We start from the raw sequence: 27,314 nt of genomic DNA on the forward strand, positions 1-27,314 counted from the left end.
TATCACACATGGATATCTACGTTGGTAGCATTCAGGGTCCTAATGGTATAAAAGGAAGAATAAAGAAACTATCATAGAATCAAAATCTGGAACTAGAAGGTCCTCAAGAAGCCAGCTAGTTCAACCCCCTCATTCTATTTATAAGATTTCTATCTATAAGATAGAAAACTGAATATTTAATCTAAGGTTCCAGAGGTGGTATTAAGAGTGAGATCTGAATCCAAGTCCTCAAAGGATAGAGCTAATATTCTTTCCACTGTATCAAACTGTCTTCCTCAAAATTATCAGCCTTCACCATTTTTATTTTTGCTTTTTACAATCTAGGTTTAAGGAAAGATTCTATATTGTTTGAAGGATGTCTCAAAAGGGAACTGACATAGTTTTCAAAGAAGTCTTAGTTCTTTTTAGTCTTCTTTCAGGAATACAGTTGTAAAGAAGTCCTTAAACCTTGTGCTTTAAAATAGAAGCAGGTAATACTTCCCATAGATAATACTGATAAAATTCCTTGCCTTCTTACACATAGTGAGTATGGTGCTTAAAACTGAAGAATAACATACTCATTCACAAAGCCACCTTGGAAGGTTGTATACTTCTTTCAAAAGGCTGATCCTTTTCAAGATGTTTTTGGAATCTTTTTTGAGGGTCTTCAGTATAAGTAACACAACACTGATCTTATTTCTCTGCGATTATGGAAAAATCATATATTTGGGAACAAAACAGTATTCCCCACCTTGCCCTTCTACTTTATTTGCAAACCTTGGATCAAACTCACTTCTGATTGTTAATAAAAATCAAATAACCCCACAAAAATTTAAAATATGCCATCAGGAGGGTAGAGGAGATAGAAACAAGAGTCAGGAATATCTGAATCTGAATCATATCCCATTTCAGATACTAATTATCTGTATGGCTTTAAGTTAAGTCATTTAGTCCATCTGAGCCTTGGTTCCTTCAAGCTTAGATATGTAAAACGGGACTAATAACAGTACCAATGTCAAAGAGTTGTTATGGGGAATCAACCGAAGTGCTCTCTATAAAGTTTTTTGCAAACCTGAAAGTGCTATATACTTAAATAACAATTCCCTCCATCACAACTCCTTCCCCAAAAGCAAATTTAAAGACTTTCAGGGCAAGTACCATTTTAGATCTCTTTATATTCCCTTGATTGTAGTATAAACACATTGAATTTAATTTAACTGATTGGGCTCTGAAGATAGTTGCCAAAAAGGTGCTGAGAATTATTGGAACAATAATAGAATTATTGAACAATTGTAGGTTCTATATTAATAAAAACTTTGAAGCACCTCTGATATTTTTTCCAAAATTTTATCTCCCTACTTTATAATCACATCTCATATTTAGTGAGACTGTGATAGAAATGTGATCTTAAGGACTAAAGTACCATTATTGAATCCATTCACCTTTACTTCTGCACAGAAACCAATTTCAATATTAATACACCTTATTAATACATCTTATCTCTGTCCTTTTTTTCCTGTTAGCAATGCAATCCTGCCAAAAAGGAGATTAACCAAGTTTCTAAGCTTCTCTATCTAAACCTCAACAATTTTCCCTTCTTATTCCCTATGCCCCAGCTGTCCTTTTCCCTAAGAGCTTCCTTGTTCTTTTCCATCTACTCATTGTTCCATGTAATTTCTCCTGCCAATTTTTTTTCTCATTTGATGCTACTGTCTCTGTTTTAAAATTGTCTCCTTGAAATGTTTTCATCCAGTAAGACATTCAATCCCATATATTCAGGCTAAAGATTCTCTATATTAGGCTAAAAGAGAACAAAAAAGGAAGAGAAGACTGACTGGAGAGATAAATAAAATATTTATTTTAATGAATTTTTAAATGGAATATTGTGTTTCTCTCAAGAGTTTTTCTTAATCTCATTTTACTTTCTTTTGTCTTAAAATATGTATCCCCAAAGCATCCTGTAGTGCTTTGACCCAAGCCAACAGCATGCAATGGTCTATCTGTTCTTATACTGACATCAACAGCAGGGTGAGATATTAAAGTTTATTGTAAAAAAAAAACAAATTATGGATTTTTTTTCCATTTCAGGACAAAAGGAAATTACAAGAAGAAATCTCACAAAAGCGCCTGAAAGTAGAGGAAGAAAAGTTAAAACATCAGCATTTGAAGGTAACTTTGGACTTTCATTTCAATGTGATTTTATTTGTTTCTTCTGATGGTACTAACAATTCAACATAAAATCTCCTTTGAGGGAAGAAAAGAAACTATGTTGCTCTATTAACTCTCATATAAATGTAAGGAATGTCCACATGCCAGTAATATTTACATATGAGGCTAATGTCTTGTGGACACCAGGAAATAGGTTTAAAATATATTCTCCTCTATCATTTCTGAATTTCTCAATATTTGTTGGGTAACCTTGAGAATATGGCCTTGAGGATTTCACCCTTGACGTTCTTGGCCAAATCCCATAGAGATCTAATCCTGGCAAGAAGTTCCTTTTGAAATCAATGAGAGCCCAGAGGTATGGAACAGGCAAGCATTTATTCCACTCAAGGATGAGTGTATTTCAAAACTTAGTGTGCTGTTGTCTGAACATGGTTTGAGCTTTTTAAGGATTGTTCTGTTTTAATCAAACATGAGATCATAGACAGAAATAAATTTCAATTCAAAAATCAGACTTTACATCTTCCACTGGGTGTGTTTCCTTAATAATTGGAGTACACTAGGTTTCAACATTTCATTATGTAGCTTGGTAACAGGATGCAACCAAACGACAAACAATACCTCCTTGTGAACAGCCTCAGGCAGGAGACTGTATTTAGCTGGCAAGACTTCTATATGTCTTGCCCCCAGATGTCAAATTAAACCTATGTGAAGAGGGGCCAGATACATCCAGAAAAAAAGCATGTACTTTAAACAAAAAGATGAAATATCAGCAAGTTGTGGGATAACTATTACATGGAAAAGGGATTAAATTTGTCCTGCTTGATCCCAAAAGGAAAAATTAAGACCAATGAGTTGCAATTTGTAAAGGGATAAGTTTGGAATTGATGTTAGAAAAAAACTTCCTAACAACTAGCATTCTTAAAGAAAAAACTGGGTGACTTCAGTAGGAAGTAGTTTCCCCATCACTGGAGGGGAGACTCCAGTCTTTTTTAGAAGAAATGGAGGGAAACTCTTTTCAGATCTGAATTAGACTAGAGGTCCTACCCAACTGAGATTTTGTACTTCTAGGACATGAATTGAGTTCAAGATATATCATATCATAGAGCAGGACAGGCCCATTTGACCCTTCCTGTTCCAAATATCATAATTCAATAACACTCTTGCATTCTGCCAGGGATTAGATCTCTGACTAGGATAAAAATGGGCATCTTGGAATGCTTTCAATGAACTCATGTACCACCATTAAGTAAATGGGATCCTAATGCACTAGCTAACTTATATAGGCAACACCCAATTTACTCATGAACTGTATTTTAAAAGTGGTTGTGTTCTAAAAATTGTTTGGAATTCAGAATTTTCTCATAAAAGCACTGCCTTTCATAGTTCTTCTATTCCTAACTTATAGAAGCCTGCTTCATTCTACACTTTACTAATATAGAATTCTATATTCTACACTAATGCTAAATTAGAATTCTACACTAATACTAATCACCAATAGTAGAATTTAATAACCATGGGCAATGATATTTTTATGGGAAAATATCTTCAAAGTTCCAACTTGGGATTCCAGAAATCTATATTGCCTTTCCCCTAAAGTGAAAGGAAGATGATCTTTACCCTGCTGTCAACCCACTCCAAAACAGAGATGCCAGGGACTTCAGCAAGGCAGGGGTGAGGCTCAGAGGTAGACTAGCTTAGGTCATGTACTACTGCTGCTAATAGAGAGTCCCCCTGCTCCAAGGAAAGCATCTAATAAACTTAATATTCAACAGTACCTTCTTTTCTTCCACAGCTGGCTTGCTTTCTTTCCTATCTGCTAGTGATTCTAACCTGGGTTTCTCTTCCTCCTACATAGTCCTTTAAAGGTTTTTCTAAAGAAATTTTTGCTGTTAGGAAACAAAGGAGAAATCCCCAAGGAATAAAAGCAAGATGCCTTGATCCTCTCTCTCTCCCTTTCAGCCCCTATTTCCCCTTTCCCCCAAATTCAAATGTGCCATCTCTCCTTCCCTCTCCCTCTTCTCTCTCTTCTTTTCCCTCTTCTTCATCTTCCTTCATTTGTAATCTCTCTCTCCAACTTATGCCCTGAAAAAAAGAAGAAATTATATATGAATACATTATATTTTTCAAAACAAAAAACAACATAGTCTGACAAAAGATTTTTCTTTTGAAAAAGTCTAATTGAGGGTGCAAGTTCTTTTCCTAAAATGTGAATACTTATTATATTCTATCTGAATGAGTGGCCAAAGTGCTGTATGTACTGAATTATAGGTCTTTATCTGCCAAAAAAAAACTGTGAAGTAATCTTCATCTTAATTTCAAAAGAAAGTCACCCTTGGAAGAGTTTAGGTATTCTATCACAGGAGAAGCATAGGAGTACAAGGCTGTGGGTTGAAAAAATGATGGGTCCTCTCAGTAAAAATAAGGAAGAAGAAATATGTACATAGGCTAAGGCCATGGACAAGCAGATCTTTTTAATATCTCTCACATCTATCAATTATTCAACTCAAATTTACTAATTATTTTGTCACATCCTGGGCACTTTAGAAATTTGTACTCCTATGCTTCTCCTGTGATAGAATACCTAAGCTCTTCCAAGGGTGACTTTCTTTTGAAATTAAGATGAAGATTACTTCACATGTTTTTTTGGCAGATAAAGACCTATAATTCAGTACATACAGTACAATTGCTCAGATCTAATCCTGTCACCCTACTGCCCAAGAATCTTCAGTGGTTCCATATTGCCCACTAAATAAAATTCAAATTCAAACCTAATCCTCAAAATTAGGTGAATCTTATATGCTTATTGAATTGAATTTCAACAACTGGGATTAAATCAATAACTCTTAAGATGTGATATCTAGATCCTTTTGCAAATTTTAGAAGGTATCTTAACATTTCTCAATCTTTTATCCCTAAATATTCTTTAGCCAATTCATATTTATGGTCCCTAATCAGAGTGTATACTTTGGAAATAGAATCCTGAGCTTCCTTTAAAGCATAGCACAGATGTCTTCTCCTACACACAAGACTTTTGGTGATTCCCCCCAAATGGCAGTATATTCCCCCTCTTGAAAGTGTCCACAATATATTTCATGTTTGCTTATTTTTTTTGCATAGTGTGGCCAATAAATATCTCCCCAATATAATGTAAGCTCTTAGAAGGCAAAAATTGTTTCTTTCTTGTCTTTATATGTTAGCATCTGGCACATACTGGGCAACTAACATATACCTGTTCAAGTTAGAGAGAAACAAGATAAGATAGTAGACTTAGCCCTAGAGGAACAGAGGACCGAAGTTTGAAGAGTGAATGAAAAAAATAAACATTAATTAAACAGTTACTATAAGCAAAGTACTGGGCTATTAATTCACAGATCTGTTAATCCCAGACTTACTTCTTTCTTGTATAACTTTGGCAAATCATCTTACTTCTGTGGGTTTCACTTTTCTCATCTATAAAATCATTCATTCAGTTCTAAATCTACAATCCTATGAAGTGAATAGAATTAGGAATCTAAGGAGTCATCGAATCCAATCTGTGCAGAATGGAAATTCCTTCCACAAATAATCAAAGATAATGAAGTATTTCAAATCCATTAAACCATATTAAGCTGACCCCTCCCCCTTCCCTAGTGATTAGTGTGTCTAGTACTTGGCATTTTTTTTTTTTTTTGCTCCAAGGCCAATTTCCCCTGGAATAATGAATTTCCTAATATACAGATAACATCTGTAGCACAATGACATCAGTGGAAGCTTTATATGTGGGAGGGAAGGGAAAGATTTATGTCTCAGAGAACTAAGGTCTCATTCAGTGGTGAAATGGAAAAAGTGTCAGAAGGGGCATCAAAAACCCTGATTCTAGTCTCAGGTATACTTCTACCAAGGTAGAGCAAATTCCTTAATCTCCCTGCACCTCAGTTTCTTTATCCGTAAAGTGCATGAGTGGGATGAGGTAAGATACAGTAAGATTTCGACTTGGACTATTTCATCTCTAAGTTCTCCCTCTATTCTAGGATTCTATGATCTGTATTATTATCACTATTTAAGAGAAAGGCAGAAGAACCTTCAGAGTTTTAACTTACACCACTTCTTACTAATTCAATGCATCGCATCCTTGAGCCAATATAGAGAATCATTAACTATCCAAAACTCTTTTCTTTTACTTGACAGTTGAATTAGGTATAGAATAGTTCAAGTGATCCAAGAATCTTCAGTTCCACAAAAACACTTACCAACTCACAAGTCTCTATTGGTTCCATTCACATTTCCCAGTCTTACTGTCATCTAGCCTTTCACTCCTTCATCCTTATTTATAGTTCATCAACTCTTGCCTTCACCATTTCCCCTGATTGCTATACGTTTCAGTAGGCTGAAACAATATAATACCTATCTAAAAAGTTATCCTCTATCTAAACCCAAAACCAAAATCACCTCTTAGAAGTTTGTCATTGTTGTCTTTGTGTAGATTTTTTTCAGTGGTATTTTATTTTTCCAAATACATGTCAAGACAGTTTTTAACATTCATTTTCTTTTTTGCTGAGGTAATTGGGGTTCAGTGACTCGCCCAGAGTCACAGCTAGGAAGTGTTAAGTGTCTAAGATCAGATCTGAACTCAGGTCCTCCTGACTCACTGTGCCACCTAGTTGCCCCCTGAGGAAAGATTTAAACAGAAGATGAATCTTTCTGACTCCAGGTCTGGCACTCTATACACTGAGTCACCTAACTGCCCTAATTCATAATGCTAAAGATCATTTAATACCTGAAATCTACTGTTACTATAATCTTAGATGAATTACTTTAAGTATTTTAGTTAAGTTTTTTAAAAGCATTTTTCTCTAGAAAAGACAAAATATTTTTTTCTTATCTGCCTTATATTTATTTTAATTTTATATATTATTTCAGACTTATTATATTTATTTCCCATAGTGATAGGATTATAAAGGAGTACCAACAATTCATTGTGATACGTTCAGTGAAAGCTGTAATGCATATAATGCTATACCCTCCGAGTTTTAATAGAATAGTGGTAAGTACTATTGAGCTTGCAACTGGAGCTTCAACATATGTTTTTAAGTAGTCATAGGTGAAGCCCATAAAACAGTGTTTTAGCTATAAATGTTAAAATGACATAAACTGTGAATGTCTTAAAGAAAAAAAATTATGCATTATTCTAAGTTATTCCAAACTAATCTATTTTACATTTTACATGCTAATCTATAAGCAGTATGAAAGTAAAATGAAAATTTTTATTCAATGAAATGTATATTAATTTTTTTTGGCAAACTGTCAGGCACTCTGTAAAAATAAATTATTGCTATTATTTCTGCCTAACCCAAGCAGTCATCATGATCTCTTTAGGATCAAAGGAGAAAATGTATGTAAAACACTTTGCAAACTTTAAATGCCCTATGAAAATGAGTCATTTTTATCTAATATGATAAATATAAAACAAAGACAACTCTTGTGGTATTTGTATCAGGTCTCTATATTGAAGGTTCATGAGATCATAGATTTACAAGGCCATCTAGTCCAACTTCCTTATTTTATAGATGAGGAAACTGAGACTCAGGGAGGTTATATAACTTGCCCGAGATCACACAGATATAAATGGCAAAGCTATAATTCAAATCCATATCAATCAATGAGCTTCAATTAAATACCTACTATTCACCAGACACCACTTTAGATGGTGGAGACATAAATACAACAATAAAGTACCCCCACTTACTCTACTGGCAGGAATAATGTACACACACACACACACACACACACACACGTTTATAAAAAATGTACAAAATAGGGGCAGCTAGCTGATGCAGTAGACAGAGCACCAGCCCTAAAGACTTGAGTTCAAATCTGGTCTCAGACACTTAACACTCCTAACTGTGTGACCCTGGACAAGTCACTTAACCCCAACTGCCTCAGCAAATACATATATATTTGCTGAGGCAAAATGATTTGGGCAGGCTCACACAGCCAGCATGTATCACAAGTGGAATTTGAATCTAAGTCGTCCTGATTTCAGAATCAGGTCACAATACCTCCTATTGCTAAGATTAAGGATAGAAGCAATTAGTAGTAGATTTTATATCTTTTTTTTTTTTACTAAAAAAAAAAAAAAGACAGGAATAGCAGTTATGCAAAGTTGGTTTAGATCTTTACATCAAGCCTAATTAGGGTGGTTAGTATTTCATGGTTATATATAAACATATATATTTTATATATATACATATAAAGTAAATACAAGTTAATTCACGGGGAGGCATTAGCAAGTGTAGGGAGAAGGGAATCCCCAGGTGTTGTCATTGAACAATAAAGAACATTAAATTTCTGAGTCTGGGTTTCAATAGCAGCTCTGTCCTAAGAATGGTGAAATATTATTTTGATTGCCATATACAAGTGGATGTGTTTAAGTTCGGGAGATTTTTCCTCCTTAAGTAAATGTCATTTTATGAAACATGATCCTGAAGTTATACCACTTGGAGTTCACATCAATCTAAAGTCCGAATTCCCTTTGTTCTTTGCCAGGTTATATGAATGTGACTCCAAATTAACCAGGATATGCCACAAGAAGCTTGCTCACTACTATATTATGAATCAACATCCCTGAGCAGACAACTTACTACCTGAGTCTTAGTGATAGTTATGTGGATGTAATTGGCTGAAATTGTCCCTAACTTGTTTGGGAGGACTGTAATTTATTTTGATAGCACCACCTATTCTTGTTTCACAATATTAAATACCTACAGTTTCCATCAAATGAAAACGAATAAGTCAACAAGAAGAGTACTACAATTATTAGCATATTTCACAGACTCTGAGAGCTCAATTTTGGCCTTCATGAGTAAAATTAACCAGGTCTGGTAGAAAACCTTCTTGCAAATAGCAGAGCAATTATAATTAAGGATTGAGATAATTCTGATGACAAAAATCATTTATTTGTGCATAAATCAACTATAAAGTGTTCAGACTGATTGTGGGACACTACATTCATTTTCTGTGCTGACATAAGCAAGGTATAACCATTTCTACATGGTTAAGCATAGGTGTAGGTTTGGGAGTCAGGAAGGCCTAACACATATATAGTTCTCCCTTACACATCATTACTTTCCCTGTTACAGTTTCAATATATTAATATATTTCAATATATTACAGTTTCAATATATTTAAGAAATCAAATGGAAATTTTGGGGGAATTTTGTGGAAGCCACAGATGACACTCAAAGGCCAACAGACAATACAAACCTTATGACCAAGTATTTAACCCCAATTTTACAATAAGGTGCTATAAACACTGAATAAAAGAAAAAGAAGAAATTCAGACTTCTCTGATACAAAGGCAGGGCCAAAAGACTTTTTCTAGGTTTCAGGGACACTTTGTCCAATCATGTGGAAGAAATAACGGTAGCTGTGTGATTGTGGACAAGTCACTGAAATTTTCAGTTCACAGGCAACTCTAAGACTGATTATTACTGGGACTTATTGATCTGCATCAGTAAAGGGAATGGACATTTGTGTGGGGGAATTTTACACACAAAGGATGTCACTGATCTAGATCAAAAGGAAAAACAAACAAACAAAAAGACTTTGATAAGGTCCAGAATGTTATAATGTCCAGAAAGGAGCAATTAATTAATCTACCTGGCTCTATCACTTGATTGTCACAGGTAAAACTAAACTTTTATAACCCTTACCTTCCTGATCTAAATAAGAGGCAAAATAATATTCTTACATCCTACTTCATAGGGTTGTTGTCAAAATAAAGTGATATAATATGTGTTGAGAGCTTTACAAAACACAAAAGACTATTTTTTCTTAATTACCACCTGGCCCAAACAGCTAGCTCTTTGGTAACCATGAAATACTAACCACCCTAATTAGGCTTGATGTAAAGATCAAAATGATGTAAAACCAACTTTGCACAACTTCTTTTCCTGACATCGTTTTTTTTTAGTAAAAAAAGATATAAAACTACTACTAATTGCTTCTATTCTTAATCTTAGCAATAAGAGGCATTATGACCTGATTTTGAAATCAGGAAGGCTTAGATTCAAATTCCACTTGTGATACATCCTGGCTGTGTGATCATGCTCAAATCATTTTACCCTTCAGTTCCCTAGACAAATCTTTATGACCAGAATTTGCAAAGAATATGCTAACCTTATAATGATAGAGGAAGTTTTCTCAGCAGCCATTTCTTTAGTCCAGTGAAATCACATACCTAGTGTCTTTTCCCTGTGACAGTGAAATCCGACGGAGAAAAGAAGTTTCTGCTTCTAATTTCTTATAATTTAATCATTAATTATCTAGATAGGTAGAACTGCCCCCACACAAAAGCACTTTTCTATAGAAGTATCCTGAACTAGCTTTTAGCAAAAATACAAATTGCCTTGGTTGGCATTCAAATTTCACTTTTTTGGCTCTGACTTACCTTTCCAAATTTGTTTCATTCTTCAAGAACTCTGTGTTTTGGTTTGGTTTCTCCAAAATCTCCCATCTCTAATCATTTCCCCTTCCTATCATTCATGCCTGGAAAGCCCACTTTCCTCATCAATTAATCCCCAGATGGTTCTGGAGGGGAAAGTAAAGCAGATGATTTCCCAAAGCCCTCCTTCACTTAATTCTAATTCACTTGCATGTCATGACATCACTTCCCTGATCTCATGGTCCTGTTAAAGAAAGCACAGAAACAACAATCAATCAACAAGCATTTATTAAGTGCCTACTATGTGCGACACACTGTAGTAAGCACAGGGGGTGCAAGTACAATAGATATAAAAATCCCTACTCTTTTAATGGAAGGAAACAAAAAAGTATTCATAACTATATATAGATTTCTCATCTCTTCCTTCTCTCTATTTAAGCTTCAATTCAAAAGTCACATTCTTGGTAAAAAACCTTTCCTGATCAGCTTACCTTCCCCTCACCTACTATCCTCATCCCTATCCTAGCTGAAAGCATAATCTTTATCCTTAAGTAGTCCTATCTTAGATCTCCTTTGCCCCATCACTCTTTACCTTTTATTTCACTAATATGCTTTATTCAACAAAGAATTCCTTAAAGTCAGAGACCTTATTGTATTTTTTTTTTCATTTTTGTATTTCCAAACGAGAATGGTTGAATTGTATTGAGTTGAAATGCAATTAAATATTAATATCAGAATGATTATTTATTATTTTCCTGGTATTATAGATCTAAAACTTGAAGAGATCCAAGAGGCCCTCTAATCCAACCTCCCCACCCATTTTACACATAACTTTCTAGAGTCATACAAGTAGTATCAAAAGTGGACTTTGAACTACTTTGAACTCTAGTGGATTAAAACAAAGATTCAGTGATTTTCCCAGGGTCACCCAGCTAAATAAGTATTTGAGACCAGATCAAAATTAGACCTTCCTAACTCCAAGTACTCTGACTCTTAAGAAAACTCTCTCATACCGCATCACCTATATATTCTACTCAAGTGTTTGCTATTTCCTTCTCCAGTGGATTAAGACAAAGAGTCACAAAGCTAAGAAGTATTTGAGGTTAAATTTGAACTCAGAACTTCCTAACTCCAGGCCCAGTACTCTACCCACTGAGTCATCTCCATTTAAACCTGGCCTTGGATGGCTGTGGACCCTGAACAATTGCTTATTTTGTTGTTATTTAACAAAGCCTGCTCCCATTTGAATTCATCTCCTTTTATCCTAAATCCAGGGCCATTGTGTGCCATCATGAAATTTTAATTTTTTGGTACGTTTTAAAATCTATTTTAAACTTAAACACAAAATAAGAAAAGAAAAAATTGCCTTGTATACAGCAGAACAAGAGAGGATTCACTATAAAACAATAAATTTCCATTTCAAGAAAACCTGCATAATAAATACTATACATTGTTTTCAAAGCTGTCCCTTCTTTTTTAGCTTCCTTAGGGGTTTTCTTTTTTTCTCTGCTCCTCTACTTTTTATTTTATTCCCACATATACATATATATACATGAATACATGTGCCTATATATGTATGCACACATATATAAAATATCTATAAATATATACATACATATACTTATAGACATATGCAAGACCATACTATGTTTATTTCCATTTATCACCTGTTTCTCTGAAGGTGAATAGCATCTTTCTTCATGAGTCCAAGTTTCTCCATATTTTTCTAAATCAACTAGCTCATTATTCCTTATACCATAGCAATATTCCAAGCCAATAAAATTCTGTCTCAAAAATTGTCTATGAAAATTTTTTTCCAACTTTCTGCATTCCTTTTAGTCTCAGTTGAATGCATTTATTTATATATTTTATTTATACAATTTTAATTTAAAATGATCAAAATTATCCATTTTATACTTCAACAATGCTCTCATCTTATAAAATAATTTAATGTCTAGAACTACTGAATCTGAGTTCTTTACATCTTTTTTCCCTTGGTTTCTTTGAAACTCCTGACCTTTTCTTTCAAATGAATTTTTGTATTATTTTTTCTAACTCAGTAAGATAATTTTTAAAAATTTAATTAGTATGATATTACATAAATAGGTTATTTAGACAAAATCATTATTTTTATTATATTAGTTTTACCTATCCATGAAAAATAAATATTATTTCAATTATTTAGATGTTTTTATTTATATAAAAAGTGTTTGATATTTATATTTGTTCCTGTCTCTGTTTTGGCAGGTATACTCTCAGATATTTTGTACTGTTTAATTATTTTAGGTGGTTTTAAACAATATTAAATAATATGACTGACACATACTATAATATAATTTCCCTATTTTATCTTTAACTTTCTCTGAGATCATGATTATTACCCCTACTTTTTTTAAATAATAAATTTAAGCTTGACCTTTATTTTATGTTTGTATGTATCTCATTTTTATAGAATTTCCAGAAAACAACATATTGTTGAAATCAAATTATTAATCTGCTATCAGTTTCTATTTTACATGTAAATTCATCCCATTTACATTCTAAGTTATAATTACATACAAATACATACATTCCTCCTCTTTTCCTCATTCTTCTTCTTACCTTAATCCTATCCTTCTTCATTCCTCTACTTTACTTCTATCTTCTACCTTGCCCTATTCCTTAACTTACTTCCCCCATCATAGAGTCTCTCCCTTATCCTCTCCCCCACACCTGCCCTCTTATTTCTTTCTGAATTTAGATTTTATACCTTTCTAGATATATATATATATATATATATATATATATATATATATATTTATGTTGTTCCCTCATTAACCTATTCTCTATAAGAGTAAAGTTTCAGCACTACCTACTCTTCCCAGACTAGTTTCTTCTCTATCAATTTTGCCTTTTATGTTTCATTTGTATGAGATAATTGCTCCTTTTTATCTCTCCCTGCATTATTTTTTAGAATCACCCCATCTACTCAGCTCAGCCTAATTCTTCCTTTCAAGCTACCTAAATAAAAATGACAGTCATAAAACAACTGATGCTATATAGAAACATATATAGAAAAAGCAAACAATTTGACCTTAATTGGTACTTAATGTTTATTTTATATTTCTCCTGGATGTTATAAGTCAAATTTGCCCTTCAGTTCTGTTGGTTTTCTTACAAACACCTGAAAGTCTTTTAGTTCAATAAATATCTTTTTTTCTTTATTCAGGATTATACTTAACTTTGTTGGGTAAATTACCCTTTGTTGTAATCCCAGCTCTTTTGCTCTATAAAATACACTATTCTAAGACCTACAGTTCTTCACCATAGTAACTGCTAAGTCTTGTGTAATCCTGATTTTGTAGGTCCATATTTAAATTGTTTTTTTTAAACTTGTTTCTTCCAAAATTTTCTCCTTAACCTAGGAGTTTTGAAACTTAGCTATATTTCTCTAATTTTTCCCTTTGAGATCTTTTTCAAATGGTAATTGATGGACTTTTTTTCTATTTTTGTTTTGCCTTCTTATTCTAGAACTTCAGGGAAATTTTCCTGGATAATTTTTTGTAATACTGTATCAATATTCTTTTTTAATCATAATTTTCAAGTAGCTTAACTATTCTTATATTATTTTTCCTCAATCTGTTCTCCAGATCAGTTGTTTTTCTGAGATGTTTCACATTCTCTTCTATATTTTCATTCTTTCAATTTTATTTTATGATTTCTTAGTGTTTTAGAATGTCATTGGCTTTCCTTTGCCCAATTCTAATTTTCAAGGAAAAATTTTCTTCCTTATGTTTTTGATTATCTGTTTTAAGTTGTTTGACATTCTTTACAAAATTGTATTGATTTTCTTGAATTAGTGTTTTTTTCCTAATTTTTCCTGGATTGCTCTTATTTGATTTTTAAAGTCCTTTTTAAGTTCTTCTAACAATTTTTTTTTTTGTGTACTTGGGATCATTTGATGTTTGTCATCAAAAAAAGAGTGACTTTTTAAAACTCCATTATCTTCCTCTAAATATGAACCAGATCTTATCTATCCTCATAGCAATTATCTATGATTGCTTACTATTTTTTTTGTTTTATTTTCTTTTTAGCAGTTATTAATGTAATCAAGAGGTAATCACAAGGTATGGGCAATGATGCTCCAAGCCTCAGGTCCTTCTTACTATTATTTCTAAGGTCTGTCTCCAGGTCCAGGCTTGAACTCTCCACTCCTAAGCCTTGGTTGAAGCCCCGCATCACACTATCCTGCAAATCACCTTGCTCCCTATTGTCCCACTGGTGGTGATAACCTACAGGAGTCCTCCCTGACTGGTAACTGAAACCAAGGACTCTGCTCTTAAGCTGGTGCCCACAGCTAGCAGAACCCCTACCCCTCTGGTACCACACTCACCAGTTGTGTGCTAGCTCCTTCTCCCCGACAGCAGCAGTCCAACCCTGACACATCTGGTCAGCACAGCTGTACTTCAGTCTTCTCCTATTCAGTCATCAGATCCTCAACACATAAGATTAAAGTTTCTGAGAGTAAAGCTGTTTCCCAAGCCCAGCATCTCCCAGGGCTTGTTGTTTTTTTATTCTGCAGAATTGATCTGAAGGTGTTTGCACTTCACTTAGGCTCAAAGTCTGCCCTTGGAGGTCAGGTCTTTCCTGGGGTCTTCTTAAGTTGTCTTAGAAGAAGAAATGTTTTTGTTTATTTCTGCTGCTCTACATTCTCTCCGAAGCAATGTTTTGTCTTTTTCTGCGGAGAAAATTTGTAGAGTTGAAAGTTTTCTGGCCTATTCTGCTATCTTCCCAGAATCCTCTTATGAAATTGTAATGTGTTTAAGGAAATGTTTTGGATCTCATTTTTGTCTTTCTTCTCTGGTATCAGAAAAAAGCCTTGAGAGAGAAATGGCTCCTGGATGGAATAAACAGTGGAAAAGAACAGGAGGAAATGCAGAAGCAAAATCAACAAGACCAACACCAAACCAAAGTTCTAGAACAAAGCATCTTGAGGTATGGCTAACTTTTTAGTAGATTTCTCATATTCACAGTAAGGAAAGAACCAAGCTCTTTAAGAGCCTAGTGTGTATGAGGAACTATGTTTAGCACTTTAACATAAGGTTGTAAGGTTCCTTTAAGAACTGTCTTTTGCCTCTTTTTGCATCCCCAGGGCTTACTTAGCACAGTGTCTGGCACATAGTAAGTGCTTAATAAATGTTTATTAAATTGAATTCAAAATATTACTTTATTTGTCTCTCACAACAGCCCTAAGTGCTATTGTTATCTCCATTTTACAGTTGAAGAAACTGAGGCTAACATATGTTAAGTAACCCAGACACACAACTACTGTCAGAGGCTGGAGTTGAATTCAAGTTTTCCTTGCTCCAAGTCCAGTGTTCTTTCCATTGCATCACTTAGCTACCTCTTGGACCATAAGATCATAGATTTAGAGATAAAAGAAAATGAAGTCTATTTAGTCCAACTTTCTTATTTTGCAGATGAAGAAAGCAAGGATTTAGATAACTAGAACCCTTTCCCAAAGTCACACAGGTTATAAAAAGCTTAGGTAGAATTCAAATCCAGGTCCTCTCCATCCAAATACAGTGTTCTTTCCACTGTACTGCCCAGGAGGCACAACCAAGCTACAGCAAGGAAAATGTGAACCCAAACTTTATCTGAACCTTACAAGTGAAATGAAAAATGGCTTACCTCTCTCCATTGCAAAGACAGGAATCTATCACAATAAAGGCTTTTGTGCCCACATATCTCTCCTATAGACTGTCCAGTCACCACGTTAATGACAAGATGACTTTCGCTGATTACATCCCCTTAGCCATCCATGGCTTTCTGGAATACTTAGCCAATCAATATTTATCCCATTCTGAATAGTCTGTTCCTAAATTAGTAAAACAACTGCTACCAGTCAGTCACTCTCAGGTATGACAGACTCATCTTTAGAAAGATGTTTAAGTGAGGAGCTCTTGGGGACTGGGGGCCATCAGGCTGCTGAAGGAGAAGAGTAAAAAAAGGTCTAGATTGTAAATAGACCAGGTAAAATTTCTCATGCCTGTCAGTAGTGCAACTGGGTAACCATACGTTTCCAAATTAGGTGATACAAAGAAGAAAGTTGGAGAATCAGGAATACATTGTAGACAATAACAGCAAGAATATATGATCAACTAAGAAAGACTTGGCTCTTCTCAGGGGTTCAGTGATGCAAAGCAATCTCCATAGACTTTGGACAGAAAATGCCATCTGCATCCAGAAAAAGATCTAAGGAGATTGGACGTAAATCAACACATGCTATGTTCATTTCATTTTTCTGGGGGTTTTTTATCTCTCCCATGTTTTTTTTCTTTTGCTCTAATTTTTCTTTCCCAACATGATTTATAAAGCAATGTGTATTAAAAAAGAAATAATCTTAGAAGAAAGAGGAAGAGAAGGAAGAGAAGGAAATTGAAGGAGGAAAGGAACAAAGAGGAAGGAAAAGGAAGGAAGAAGGGATGAGAAGAAAGGGGAAGAGGAAGACAGGAGTAGAAAAGAGGGGAATGGAAAAGGGAAGGACAGAAAAGGGGGGAAATATTGCATGCATTAATTTAAAATGAGGCTGGAGATAGAAAAGTATTTTGAAAAGCTAAAATGGAAGGTAGGATATTAATAGCATCATTTAAAAGGGCCATTCTCACAGGCACCAAATTAAAATGTAAAGTAGTCTTCCATACCAGATTGTCACCCATTTAAGTATTTCAAAAAGCATGGATTTCACTAAATCTGAGTTCTCCTTTAACTTATGCAGATTGAAATCTCTCTATGAAATCCCAATGAATGGTGTCTGACAATTATATGTCCAAAAAATTGAAGGAAGAGGGAAAGAAAGTAGACACATTCTCACATATATTCGAGGAAAAGAAATAGCAAAGTAAAGTACTCAAGCTCTTTTGTCACAAAGTGGCCAACATAAAGATTGGGTCAACACATGCATGCTTTCTTCCAAATCTAAATCCATACTTTATATTTCTGTATTATTGCCATTCCACTTCTTCATCACTTATCACCTCTCAACGTGAAAGCAGAGATGTTGAGTACAAAGTTGCAACTCCCCAATATCATCTTTGGTAAGGACTATATAAAAGATGTGTAAAAAAAAAAAAAAAAAAAAAGGATGTACAAAGGAGCATAAGAAAAAAAATATTTATACTATCTTCTGCATTTTAAGCACATCCGGCAGAAATTATTTTATGAATCTAATATTATTCTAAGATCAAGTATTTCTCATTTAAAGAGAAAAATGTCTAAAATTACATGTCTTCCCATAACCTCAGATAACTCACTCACACATGACAATTTTAATTAACATTTATAGCCATTTTGAAGAAAGAAAAGGTCATAGAAAGATAGGACATAATTTGGGGTTAACATCCTATTTCAACTAATAGAGCAATTATCATTTAATTTTTCTAAAAACTCCTGAAGTAAATCCTTTTAATACCACCCATCTCTCTTTGTCCACTTCTCTGAAAGGCTTTCTCCTTTTATCCTCAAAGTAGTCCCTGATGAGCTACAGTAGAGGGCTTCCTCTCTCTGATCAATAACCAAACCCATCTGAAAGGAACAGAGGTCACAGCCCTTAGGTGACTCTATGAGGCAATGATCCTAACTAGATAACAGGTACCTTTTGCCCTAAATTTACCACTTTTAAAATCCCTATTTCCTTTCTTAGGGAAAGGTCTAGAAAATATTTTAAACAAGGAAAAAATACTTTTTGATATCCTCAAAAGTTTTTGATGTTTCCACAAAAGCAACCAGGTCATAAAGAATCTTAAGTCAAGGTTATAGGGAGGTGAGTCAAAAGTAGAAATAATCAGTCTGGAGAAATGATTAGCTCAAGGGCTATTGTGATAGCTGTCTTCAGTTATCTTATGACTTGTCATTTAGATTAGCTTGATTCTATTTGGATACAGAAGACAGAACCAAAACAGTGGGGGAAAGGTACAGAGAAGCAGATTCTGCCTTGATGGTAGGAAAAACTTCCAAGGATTAGAGCTGTCCAAAAGTGAGGCACTCTGCCTTTGGAGGCAGTGAATTCCCATTCATTGAGGTTTTTGAGCAGATGCTAAATGATCATTTGTCTGGTATGTTGAAGAAGGGATTCTTTTGGGGAATGAGCAAGACTAAGTCCCTTCACAAATTTGAAATGTTATGATTCTGAATTATACAAAAGTTATCTAAGCAGCTGGGTACAAGGTAGTGGATAGTAAAAGCTAAGTTCAAGTCCTGTGCCAGACACATATTAGCTGGGTGATCCTAGGCAGGTCATTTAACCTCTCCATGACTCAGTTTCCTCATTTGTAAAATGGAAATAATCCACTTATCTAAGAATTGTGGTCAAATATCAGATGAGATAATATATATGTAAATTATTTTACAAACCTAAGTGCTATGCAAATATTAGTCAATAATAATGAAGACTAATATCTAGATATCTATATTTTTTCAGATCTTTTTAAAAAATCATGATTATTTTGATGTTTGGTGCAGGATAGTGCAGATAGTGCATGCCTCATGCCTCAGGAGGCATGTATTCATGAACAGGATCTCCCTAAAATCACCATCTGGTAGCCAAACTTCTGGTGAGAGACCTTTCTAATCTTAGTGAGGCTGGCTCTCAGACAATAAGCAGAAACAATCACTAGGTCAATAGTCAAAGCTTTTCCAGGTGGACAAAATCTACCAAATTTTATGATTTATTCCCACAGCCATTAAGAACTCACTGTCATATTCAGCCAGGATCAATTAATCAATAAACGTATTAATTGGTTACTGTGTCCCAGACCCTGTGCAAAGCACTAAGGTCCTTCCTGAAGAGGACCAAAATGACATCACTCTATTAGAGCCAAGTTACAGGGAATCCAGTTATGGCTGATCAGTCCAATATGAGTTTGCAATGCTCTGTCCCACACAAACAGTCCTGTGAATATTTGGGATGACTCTGCTAACTTTGTATATCTCACATTTCTTCTGAGCTAATTCAATTCTGTTTTTCTCATAGAGCACAGTGCCTTCTCTAATGCAGGCTCATCATACTGGGCAGTCCTATACCAATGTCTCTCATGTCATACAATCAGTTCTAAGGTTCTTGAGAGACCTCGAGAGTGTCCTTATATGGCTTGTTGTGACCAACTTATGAGCACTTGCCCAATGACTAAGGATACAAAATGATGCAAAAGACAGAGAAATATAGATGCGCATAATACATAAAAATGGACTGTTATTTTCTCATTTAAAATTTATGAGGTTCAGTTCTATCAACTTTAAAAAGCATTTGTAAATGTAATTTCTAGAAAACTTAGATGATTTTAACATTTTCCAGTTCAACAGTTTTTAAGAGATTCTACCATATGAATAAAAGTAAACAATGACTACCTATTTTTTTAAAAATGAACATTTAGAAATAACTGCACTTCTGTGGCTGCTGAGCTACTCATTAATAATAATAAGTGATAATAGCTAACACTTAAAGAGTGCATTAAGGTTTGTAAAGCATTTTACAGTTATCCCATTTGATCCTCACAATGACCCTATGAAGGAAGTGTTAGTAATCTGATTTTCTAGATGAGTAACCTGTGACTAAAAGAAGTTAAAAGCTTGCCTACTTCACACAGTTCCTAAGGGAGGATTCAGCTTCAGGTCTCCTGATTCCACGTCCAGAACTCTAGCCATTAGGCCATCCCTACGACTTATAGTAGGGAGTCACTGCCCCAGTTCTTCTAGCCTGGGGATTCTCTTCCATTATGTTCTCTAGCTCAGCGTTGAGGTCATTGAGGGAGCCTAAATTAAATGCTTCAATAAACTCCTAAAAGTGAAGATACTCTCTGCTTTCCTTTCACAGCTTTCCTTTTTTGACTTCCTCTAGATTCAGCAATTTTTTCCCCAAAGCTGCTACAATTCACTAAAGTACATTAACAGGTTTGAACAAGGCTGAGAATAAGCCTCATGCTTTTTATTCAGACCCAGGATTGCTTTTAGCATTTACTTAAATACTCCTATGTTTCAAATTTCATTGCTAATGGCTTAGGGCACCTATTTACCCCCAAGGGTGGGGCTCACATCAGAGTAAACAGCAACTTCTCTGGAGCCAAACAAGGTTTTCCTGTGTAGAAGACCTTTGAAGTACTGTCTGCTTCCCTACCCCCTTCCGACCAAGTCACTCCCATTACTAGAGGTGTTCCTCCCCATCTATTCTAAGTAATCAGTGTTTTATTTATCACTTTTCCTCTTTCATTTTAGAAGATTTAGTAGCCTTCTAGTGAAGACTGAAGTTATCCATTTCCAACACTTTCATAAGGACAGAGGATTTAAAATGTAAAATTTAAAATTTTTCCATTTAAATTACATCCCTAGAATACCTTATGCCTAAAATGAGTCTGAGTCCCAGTTATATTGTTGTCAAATAAGTCTCTTTGTTATATTCTGTCTTTGTAAACTTAGTGCCTAGCATAGTACCTTTTCATGGTAAGCACTTAATAAATGCTCATTGAATAGAGTTAAATTGACTCTGTTTATTAAGAGCTTATTATGTGCCAGATACCATATTAGACCATGGGACTAAAAAAGATAAAAGAGAAAAAAATTATCCTCTACTGAAAAGGCTTAAATTATCTCCAGAGATATTATATATGTATGTATATGTGTGTATGTATATATGCATATATCTATTCTGTGTTCATATGCTATATATACACATAACTATATATACTGTATTTATAGGTATATATGTATACTGATTTTATATACATATATATATATACACACACACACACATCTGTGTGGATATTGCACACACACACACACACACACACACACACACACAGTGACTTCAAGAGAGACTTGTCCTAACTGCTGAAGGAATAAAAAAGATCCCACATTGAAAGTAAAACTAGTTGAATTTTGCAGGAAGCTAGAGATTCTAAGAATTAAAGAGAGGAAACTGTATTCTGGACATGGGGAATAATTTGTGCAAAGTCAAAGGGATGAGAGATAGAGTGAGTGCCATGAATGTAGAGCAAGAGGGCTAGATTGAAAAGTGAATTGAAGAAAGTAAAAAAAAAAAAGAAAAAAAAACTTTAAAAAAATAGAAAGTAATTTATAATGTGGCTGGAAAAGTCAACTGGTGTTAGGTAGTATAGAGCTTTAAAAACCAAATGAAGATGTTTGTATTGACAGTAGAAATAATGGGGAATCATTGGGATTTATTGAATAGCAGGGCAACATGGTCAGGTATGCTATTTAGAAAAATTATTTTGGCAGTTGTGTAGAGAAGATAGATTGCAGATCAAAGAGACCTGAACCAGGTACAGCAATTAGGAGACGATTGCAATATTGGAGGAGGCTTGAATTGGTAAAAATAACTAGTCGTCAAAGGCCTCATAAGTGGATTTTTCCAGTCAAGAACTGTTTTACTGGGAACAGAACATGCAGCATAACAGAGTCAAAAATGCCTTTGCCTGAGACCTCTAAGCAGCTCTTGTGTTACTCAGTAGGGTAGGAGTCACATTGCCAAAGCAGCTTTTCCTGATAATTGAACTTATTCTTCTCAGATAATATTTCTAAAACTGCTAAAGAATGTGATTTGGAGAATTCAATCTTTCTCCTAGGCATCAACCCACCCTACTTAAAAGGCTTTTATTACAACTTTAATGAAGTATAATTTCTATGGGGCTTTGAATAGCAAAAGACTGATTGAAGAAAAGAAATATCCCTCCCCATCTTAAACACAAAACCCTAACCACAACTTGTCTCCTGACTACTTGAGTGTAACATTTGCTCTCTGCCAGGTCTCTCAGCTAAGAGATAAGCCTCAAAATAGCACCTTTGATACTACCTCAGAGTCTGTACCATGTGTCAAATTTTCACTCACCTGACTTTTCAGTACTTGAACTCATTTATCTTAACGGGTAAAAAATGAGCCTAGATTCAGGAAGACTTGGATTCAAATTCTACCTTTGACACTAGAAGCATGACCATGGTGAGCAAATTAATCGAATGTATACATATATAGGAAAATCTGGGGAGTTATAATAATTGTAAAATAAGAGGGAAAGTATAAGTATTAAGAAGGAGAAAAAGGTTTCTTGCAAAAGGTGCAATTTGGCTAATGGGTAGTGTCAGGAGGTAGACATGAGGAAGAAGAGTACTATAAGATGAGATACAGCCAATGAAAATGATAGTCAATAACGTGAAAATACGATTGATATAATTGTACATTATACCCTATATCAAATTGCTTGCTGTCTTGGAAAGAGGGGAAGGGAGAAAAATTTGGAATTCAGGATTTTATGAAGGTGAATGTTGAAAATTATCTTGACATGTAATTGGAAAAAATGAAATACTATTAAGTGGAGTGGAGAAAAAACACAATTGTACATGTATAATCTGTTTCAAATTGTTTGCTCTCTTGGGGAGGAATGTGGCAGGGTAAGGGAGGCAGAAAATTCTGGAACTCAAAATCTTATAAAAATGAATGTTGAAAACTATCTTTTCATGTAATTGGAAAAATTAAAATATTATTAAGTGAATATATATACAGTCAAAAAACAAACTATCCTGTGTGAAGAACAGGAAGGATGAAGAACATTATTGGATTTTAGAGGATATAGAGAGGAATAAAACATAAGGAGAAAGGGAAGGTAGGAAGCTATCAGATTATGAAGGACTTTTTGCCAAAGGATTTTATATTTGATTCTGGAGATAATTGGAAATCACTAGAGTTTATAGACTAGGGCATGACATGGTCAGTCTTGAAGTTTAGGAAGATCAATTTCAAAGGCAAGTAAAGAATGGGCTAGAGTGGGAAACTTGAAACAAGAAGACCAATCAGCAAACTATTATAGTATCATCCAGATGTAGTGATGAGTGCCTGAACTAGGCTTGGTGACAGTGTCAGAGGAGAGAAGAGGGAATATATATGACATGTTACAAAGGCAGAATTTACAGCACCTGGAAACTGATTAAATATGAAAAGTTTAAGGTAATAAGGAGTAGAAGTTGGCACCTAGGTTTCAAGTAGGATAACTGGAAGATTAGGAAGAAGGTAGGGTTTTTATTTAATGAAAGAATGAATGAATCTGTCCAGGGCAATGATTACCAACCTGGAGATCCTGGACTCTGTAGAGCAGAAAGTGAAAATTTATTTCAAGGAACCTCCAGATCTCCACTTGTACTTGTTGCAATAAAACAAACAAGCTAGGATTTGGAAATAGATTTTAAGTTGAAGTCTTTCTAACCTGAGACAAGATTTTCCATCCCTGAAAGCTACAAAAACGACCTCAGGAATCTCATTAAGTGATTCAGCATAATATGCCAACAGATCTCTTGTAGACTGAATTAATTTCTCACATATATATATATATATATGCAAATGCTATTGTGATTAATAAAAATAAATTCATTTTGTGTCACTGAATTCAGAATAGTCTTTGGTCAATTATGTATTTTCTTTTCAATCAAAGGATTATAGCAATACAGCTATTCCCTCATTGGGATGAGGTGAGGGGACTGTGAAATATTCTGAATGTAAAGTATGACTCTCCTACTAAAAGACTGGAAACCACTGGTCTAGAATGCTTCAAGTGTCAATACTGTGAAAGCTGTGGGAAGTTAGAGAATATATTATGTAGAGGTCACCTCCAACCCTATAGGTCCATGATTAAAGGACATAGGAATGAAAAGACTAATGAATTAACCCTGCAAAGTAAGTCAGATTTTTAAATGAAAGATTTTCAAATATAATAACTTATCTGAATTAAATAATAGAACTATCATTTATCTATAACACATGAAAGATTTAAGAATATGGCTGTGCTACGACACATACAGAGAACATTTATGATAGTAGCTGCCTTAAGCACTGCCCTTTATTGCAGTATCTGTTCCAAACCATGACATAGTTCTATTTTTATTTGTGTCACTTCTTGCATACATTCACATGAAATTTCAGCATGGTAAATGTTTTAACGGGGACTTCTGACTCACATATAACCTTTAAAAAAAAAAAGCTGTTCTGTTTACTCATCATCTCCTCTCTTTCAAGGACAGGTACTATTTCAGAAAATGGTTTCCATGGTTCCCAGAGTTCAATTACTGTCCCCAGTATATTATTAAGTATTTTGTTAGGTGTCTTGGTTATCATATTAAATATATGATATCATTATATTAAATATATGATAAAAATTTTATATTAAATATAAAAATCCCTATATGGAAAATTTTACTGAAAACATACCTTGGACCAATGTTTTTTAAGTGTTTTTAACCTTCCCAATATACCCTAAGATTCAGCAAATATTGGTAATTCATTCATTTAAGTATTTATTAAACAACTACTATATACCATACACTATTTTAGTACATATATAAAGACAAAAAAACATACCCAAAGCACCTAATCCAAAATTTTGTATATGATTCACAGGTATCAATTAAATTAGCAGATTAAGTAAATAAATCAATCAACAAGTGTATGAACTGTACCAGGCATTGTGCTATGTACCCACATGCAAAAATAAAATAAGGAATTTTGCTTTTAAGGAGTTTATATTCTCATGACCAGAAGTAACGTGTTTATATGTTTTTTAAAAAACCATCAAAAATGCACAAAGTAAATACAGGGTAATTTATGGGAGGGTCAAAACTTCTAACTAATAGATAGGTGGCACTGTGGATAAAGTACTGGGCATGGAGTCAAAAAGACTCATCTTCCAGAGTTCAAATCCAGCCTTAGACACTTACTAGCTATGTCACCTAAGGTAAACCACTTATCCTTGTTTGCCTCTATTTCCTCATCAGTAAAATGAGCTGGAGAAGAAAATGGCAAACTACTCCAGTATCTTTGCCAAGGAAACTCCAAATGAGGTCTCGAAGAATAGGACACCATTGAACCAATTGAACAACTACTGAGCCACTACATTCATTTACTCTGATACAAAGTTGCTTCATGATCCCATCGCCCATTCAATTCAGTTCCAGGGGTCTACTTTGAAACTAGCTTAAAGTGATCCTTGCACTCATTCATCAATCAAATAGCAAAAAAGTATCTGAATTGGTTTAACCAGTGACCTGGAAAACTCCAGAGTATCATAGTTATAACTGTCTTCTGCTTCTGCCCATGGTTTCCGTGAGTGACCCAGCTGCATTTTTGTTCATTATGACCTTCCCTTGACAAACTGCCCTGCATCAAACTCTCCCCCTCTAGACACTTCCCTTCTTGATATCTATCCAAAGACCTCTGGCTCTAATTGGAGCTCAGACAGTGCCTGACATAAATGTCATGGGCATAAAACGCAAAAGGTTAGCTGCCAAGGAGAATGATGTAAATACACTGTATTCCTTTTTAGGAGGATAATCTACTTATGATTAAGTGTTCCCAAGTAAGAATTTTTTAAACTATGCCAAAGTACCTTTCAGCTACTTTGTCTCTCAGCAAAATTCCTTTTGCTCCAGGTTGAAAAGGGCTTTCTACAGACACCTATGTTAAACAAAGATTCATATAGAGCTACAAATTTAAATGTGAATGAATAGTACAAAGGAATGAAGCCTCAGAATAAGCTGTGATAGTGAGTGATTGCAAACCACTCATATTTCATAGAATTCAAGGAATATCCTTCCTTCAAAATGAGATGGAAATATTTAATAGTCTGGAAAAGGAATTTAGCCCAAAGAGTGTGCAAAAGCATTTTCTTCTCCCAAAACTATAAAGATAACAAGAGAGTTTTCATTTCAAAAAGGTGTCTAAGAGCAATGAGATGAAAATCTAGGGAGGTTAAATAGTATTTGTTTATGTTTTTAAAAGTTGAGCTGATTACATTTTTCCATTATAGTCCCTACTTCATAATCTTAGCCATTATTACAGGTCAGAATTATATCTGAAATGAAACTTGTTATAACTCATGCAAGCATATTCCATGAAAAATGTCAAGTTTCAACTATGGCCTTCCTGTTCTTCTTTACCTGATCAAATATCCCACTAAGCTTTGCTAGTATCTGGGGACAGAAAACATATTATTGGGAGCATGAAGTTACTCAACTTACTGTGTGTGAAACAACCTCCCTTAATCTCAGTTTCCCCTAGCAATAAAATGAGGATGGCTAAATGGCTCCTGAGTTTTCTTCCAGCTCTATAGATATGATTCTATGTATAATATATTTGTTGTTCATCACCCATACTCTATTAGTTGACTTATCAGATTTTCATCATTTCTTGCTTGATTAGCATTTGTGATTATTTTTTTGTACTGTGTCCAAGCAGAGCTAACCAAAAAAAAAAAAAAAAAAAAAAAAAAAAAAGCCACCTAGAATTTTTCTAATCCTAGCAGTCTTTGAAAACACTACTCTCCAAAGGCCCATTTTTTACTTTTAAAAAATCCTCTTCTCCTTCTCTTCTTCTTCTCCTCCTCCTCTTCTTCTCCTCCTTCTCTTCTCCTCCCTCTCTTCTCCTTCTCCTCCTCTTCTTTCTCCACTTCCTCCTCCTCCTATTTCTTCTTTTCTTCTCCATGTTTGCCAGTAATACATCCAGAATTTTTTAACCCCATTGATGCTAACCTTAAAAGGATGAGAATATCCGATATAAGTGAAGTTTTGTATTCAGTAAGAAAATAGATTTTTCATCTCTGGTCCATGTAGAGAGACAGGAAATTCTAGAAACGGGGACTCTTTGAAATAAATATATTTTTATCTGATTTTGTATTTCTAAAATCATTTTTACTTTTTTTACTTTTTTTCATTGTAA

At 34.4% G+C, this 27,314-nt stretch overlaps 1 protein-coding gene across 1 annotated transcript in view; it reads left to right on the plus strand.

Moving 5' to 3' along the window:
• The window catches only part of PALMD (palmdelphin), a 66,365-nt gene that overhangs the window by 19,017 nt on the left and 20,034 nt on the right, over positions 1–27,314 (plus strand). Inside the window, exons 2-3 of the mRNA XM_031967132.1 lie at positions 2,068–2,148; positions 15,420–15,544. Of these exons, the coding sequence (XP_031822992.1) occupies positions 2,068–2,148; positions 15,420–15,544 (206 nt within the window). The remainder of the gene's footprint in view (positions 1–2,067; positions 2,149–15,419; positions 15,545–27,314) is intronic.

This window comes from Sarcophilus harrisii, chromosome 4, assembly GCF_902635505.1.
Source record: "Sarcophilus harrisii chromosome 4, mSarHar1.11, whole genome shotgun sequence".
NCBI classification, from domain to species: domain Eukaryota; kingdom Metazoa; phylum Chordata; class Mammalia; order Dasyuromorphia; family Dasyuridae; genus Sarcophilus; species Sarcophilus harrisii.